Genomic DNA, 4,367 nt, shown 5'->3' on the forward strand with positions numbered 1-4,367 from the left:
ATATTTATTAAATGTGATTTTACTTAAAGTTAGTGAAGACCTTATTAACCTATTTACATATATATTTACCTAAATATATTAAAAATTATTATTTTCAAACATTTTTTCAAAAAAAATTGTTCGTCTTTCGGTGCGGGTTGGAATTGATATTGGTTTTCGGATATAACATTTTAAGAATCATTCGAGTATATAGGCCAAACCTAATAGATTATGAAACGTTGATTTTCGGATCGATTCCGAATCAGAGTTTTTGAATGCAAATATTCTTGACTAATTATGTTAGGTAACTATTAAAAAAATATAATATGTTACTAAACTTTAGGAATAAATTTTAAAAATACTTTCTGAAATACATATGACATAAGTGTATAATTATGCAACTTGACATATTTAATATAGTTACAAAAAATTATATTAAATTAAATTATTATTAAACACAAATATAATTACAAAAAATAACACAAATATAAAAAATAAAATTTTCAACAAATTAAAACGAAAAATATACCCGCCCTTTAAGGGCGGGTCAAAATCTAGTTTTAACTTAAAAATAGTCCACGTTAACTTTGATTAATAAAAAACTAAACATCTGTTAAGTTATGAAACTGCGTAGTTTTAGTAATTAAAAGAAATAGTGCAATACGTAAGAAAAAAAGCCGTCGAACCCTAACTCCTTCATCCCCAACTTTTGTGGCGACGGTGACTGTTGCTTTTGGTGCAACGAAACTTCTCTGGGACGCAATTGTAAAGGATGGCTAAGATTAGGCAATTTGGTAGTGTTCGTCACACTGGCGAATCGGGTGATGGCGAGGAGAGAGTTGTCGAAAGTGTAAGACAACATGTCAGAGATGATGATCGAGCTGTGGAACAGAATGATGATTGTGAGGTTGTTGAAGACGAGGCTGAAGCTGGTTTTGAGGATGAGGCTGATGAGAATGGAATAGGTGTCCAAGAAGAAATTGTCGGAGACTTACGAGACCAGTTCGGAGATGTTGTCCAAGATGAGATGGATGATTATGATGGGGACAGTGGAGATGACATTTGGAATGATGATACTATTCCTGATCCATTGTCGTCTGATGATGATGAAGAAGAGTTGGAGCGTAGGGAAGAGGTTGCAAATACACAAGGCTGTGAAGAGCTTTTGTATTTGGGAAAGATGTATGGTTGTGCATCTGACTTCAAAGTGGCTCTCCTAAGGTATTCACTAAAAACAAGGTACGACATCAAACTGTACAAATCATGTGCTATGCAACTTGGTGCAAAGTGCTCTGATGCAGAGTCTAAATGTCCTTGGAGAATATATTGCTCGTATGAAAGGAGAAGACATAAGATGCAGATTAAAGTTTATGTGAATGAGCATACATGCTTAAGATCAGGATACTCGAAGATGTTGAAGACATCTTCAATTGCTATGTTGTTTGAAGAAAGGCTAAGACTGAATCCGAAGCTCACAAGGACTGAGATGGCTGATGAGATAAAGAGAGAATATAATCTAATTGTCACAGAGGAACAATGTGGTAAAGCTAAGTCTAAACTTTATAGACAAAGAAAAGCAAGCCATGAAGCTCATTTTTCTCGTATTTGGGACTACCAAGCAGAGATTCTTCGCACAAATCCTTACTCGACCATGGAGATTGAAACTGTCCCAGGAGCAGTTTTACAGAGCAAACAGAGGTTTGACCGTCTATACATGTGTTTCGCAGCTCAGAGAGAGACTTGGATTGAAACATGTAGGCCAATCATAGGTTTAGATGGGGCTTTCCTGAAATGGGATATCAAAGGACAGTTGTTGGCTGCGATAGGACGAGATGGTGACAATAGGATTGTTCCAATAGCTTGGGCTGTGGTGGAAGTGGAGAACAACATCAATTGGGAGTGGTTTGTTAAACACTTGAAGGGAGACCTTGGACTACAATATGGGGCTAGATTCACCATCATATCAGACAAACAAAAGGTTAGTAGTTAATGCTTAGAAGTATTTCGTTCTGTTTTCATTATTAATGTAACTAAAATACTTAATGATATGCAGGGTTTGGTGAATGCTGTTAAAAATGAACTACCTGAAGCTGAACATTGTATGTGTGCAAGACACATTCTATCTAACTAGAAGAGAGATAGTAAAGATCCAGAGTTAGAGCGTATGCTCTGGATCATAGCACACTGTTACACTAAAGGAGAGTATGAAGATGCTTTAGAAGCACTTAAGAAGTACAACAAAGGTGCGCATGACACTCTTCTTCTCCAAAATCCTCCAACATGGTCTAGAGCATTCTTTAGACAAGGATCATGCTGCAATGACAACTTGAACAATCTCTGTGAGTCATTCAATAAAACCATAAGAGAAGCAAGGAAAAAATCACTACTCGACATGTTAGAGGATATTAGGAGGCAGTGTATGGTTCGTAATGCGAAGAGGGCTATTATTGCTAGTAGACTGAAGACTAAGTTTACTAAGAGGGCACATACTGAGATTGAACTGACAAAGGAGAAGGCAAAAGATTGCAGAAGGTACTTAGCGTGTGGAAATTTCCATGAGATTGATCATCATAGTGTTACATATAGTGTGGACATGAACTTGCGAACATGCGGCTGTATGAAATGGCAGGTGACAGGAATTCCTTGTATACATGCTGCATGTGTCATAATTGCAAAGAAGAATAGGTTTGATGATTATGTGGTTGATTACTACACAACAATAAAGTGGCGGCAAACATATAGTCGAGGAATCAAACCTGTCCAAGGCATGAAGTTATGGCCTAGATTAGGTAGGATAGGAGTTCTGCCACCACCATTTAGGGTAGGAAATCGTGGAAGACCAAGTAATCATAATAGGAAGAAAGGTCTTAATGAATCTTCATCTTTGTCCAACAAGAACAAGTTAAGCAGGGACAAACGTATCATGACTTGCTCTAACTGTCGAGAAGAAGGTCATAACATACAAACTTGTGCTAATGAGAGGGTCGAGAATGCGCCCAAAAGACCAAGAGGTCGACCAAGAAAAGAAATTTCGGTATGATGCTCATTGTTTAATTATTAACTAGATTTTGACCCGCGCTTGAAAAGCGCGGATTTGTTTTTGTAATTAAATATATTTTAAACAAATTTCTATATAAGATAATGTATAAGTTTGAGTACATTTATCCAAAAACACGGACCAATCCGTACTAACTGAAAAACTAAAATTGAACTGAATTGCATAAATAATAGAGCAAACCATATATCTATGACTGAAAAATTGAAACTAAACCGAGAACCAAATGAGTATCTGAATTTTCAAATAAAAATTATATATTTAAAAATATTAATTACATTCAATTTTAAAAACCAAATATCCTAAAAATACTATTTATAAACCGGATAACTCGAAAACTTGAATTACCCGAATATTTTTATTTGGTTGATAAATAATTTAGTTAACCAAAAGTATAAATTATGTATATAATTATTTTTTTAAAAATATATATATAACTATGTTTAATATAACACATAGTATCAAAACTATTTTCAAAATAATATTATGTTTTAAAATAAGTGGATTTTGTTCTAAAACACAATTCTATTGCTAACCTATTTTAAAATATCAATATAGTGTTAATAAATAACAATGTGTTTTTAAAGTTTTTAGAAGTTATTACTAACCGATTTATAATTGGTTAGACTAAATATTTAACGGAACCAAAGATAAATAGCCATTTTCTGAAAATATAGGAGATGGAAAGATTGAACCGGTTTTATGTAGACCATAATCATATATATGGATTCGTATAGGAACTGGCTTGGTATTAAATGGTACAACCAATTTGGAATATTAAGTTGTGACAAACATCGTTTAGTTTGTGAATGATAATGTTGAAGTGTTTATATATATAACATGGTTAATGAAATCAGTTTAGTTAATAAAATTGGTATAGAATAATGGTTGATCTCTGTAAAAGATGCAATTTGTTTTACAATAGATATTGTATTATGTTTATAGTCTCCGAAGGTATTTACTATTAAATAAATCACAAGTAACCATATATACAAATATAGGGTGGACATTATTTAATAATAACATAAAATAATTATGATGGAATAATGTGTATATAGTAAATGTATATGTAGAGAATTAGGTTAGTATCATTTTTTATGACTAATTTGTTTTTAATGAAGAATAATGAAGTTAATAGTATGAAAAATAATAGGAATTCTAGTTAAATGAAATGGTCCAACTATGACTTGTTTTAAGTAGATTTTTTAGGACTCCTTCCCTTTTAATAGTATTGATTAAAAGGACTCTGTTTCGATCAGTTTTAACCACTATGTTATATTTTGCAGGGAGATCTATCTCAAGCACAAGGACCTTCTCAAGGACCATCTCAGCC

At 33.2% G+C, this 4,367-nt stretch overlaps 1 protein-coding gene across 1 annotated transcript; it reads left to right on the forward strand.

Annotated features, from left to right (window-relative positions):
- Window positions 1–751: 751 nt before the first annotated feature.
- Window positions 752–3,019, forward strand: LOC103863668. Its single transcript, XM_009141420.1, has 3 exons — window positions 752–1,957; window positions 2,033–2,078; window positions 2,160–3,019. Exons 1-3 carry the CDS (start codon window positions 752–754, stop codon window positions 3,017–3,019), a joined length of 2,112 nt encoding a protein of 703 aa, XP_009139668.1.
- The last annotated feature ends 1,348 nt before the right edge of the window (window positions 3,020–4,367 follow it).

Source organism: Brassica rapa, chromosome A04, assembly GCF_000309985.2.
Source record: "Brassica rapa cultivar Chiifu-401-42 chromosome A04, CAAS_Brap_v3.01, whole genome shotgun sequence".
Lineage (NCBI taxonomy): Eukaryota > Viridiplantae > Streptophyta > Magnoliopsida > Brassicales > Brassicaceae > Brassica > Brassica rapa.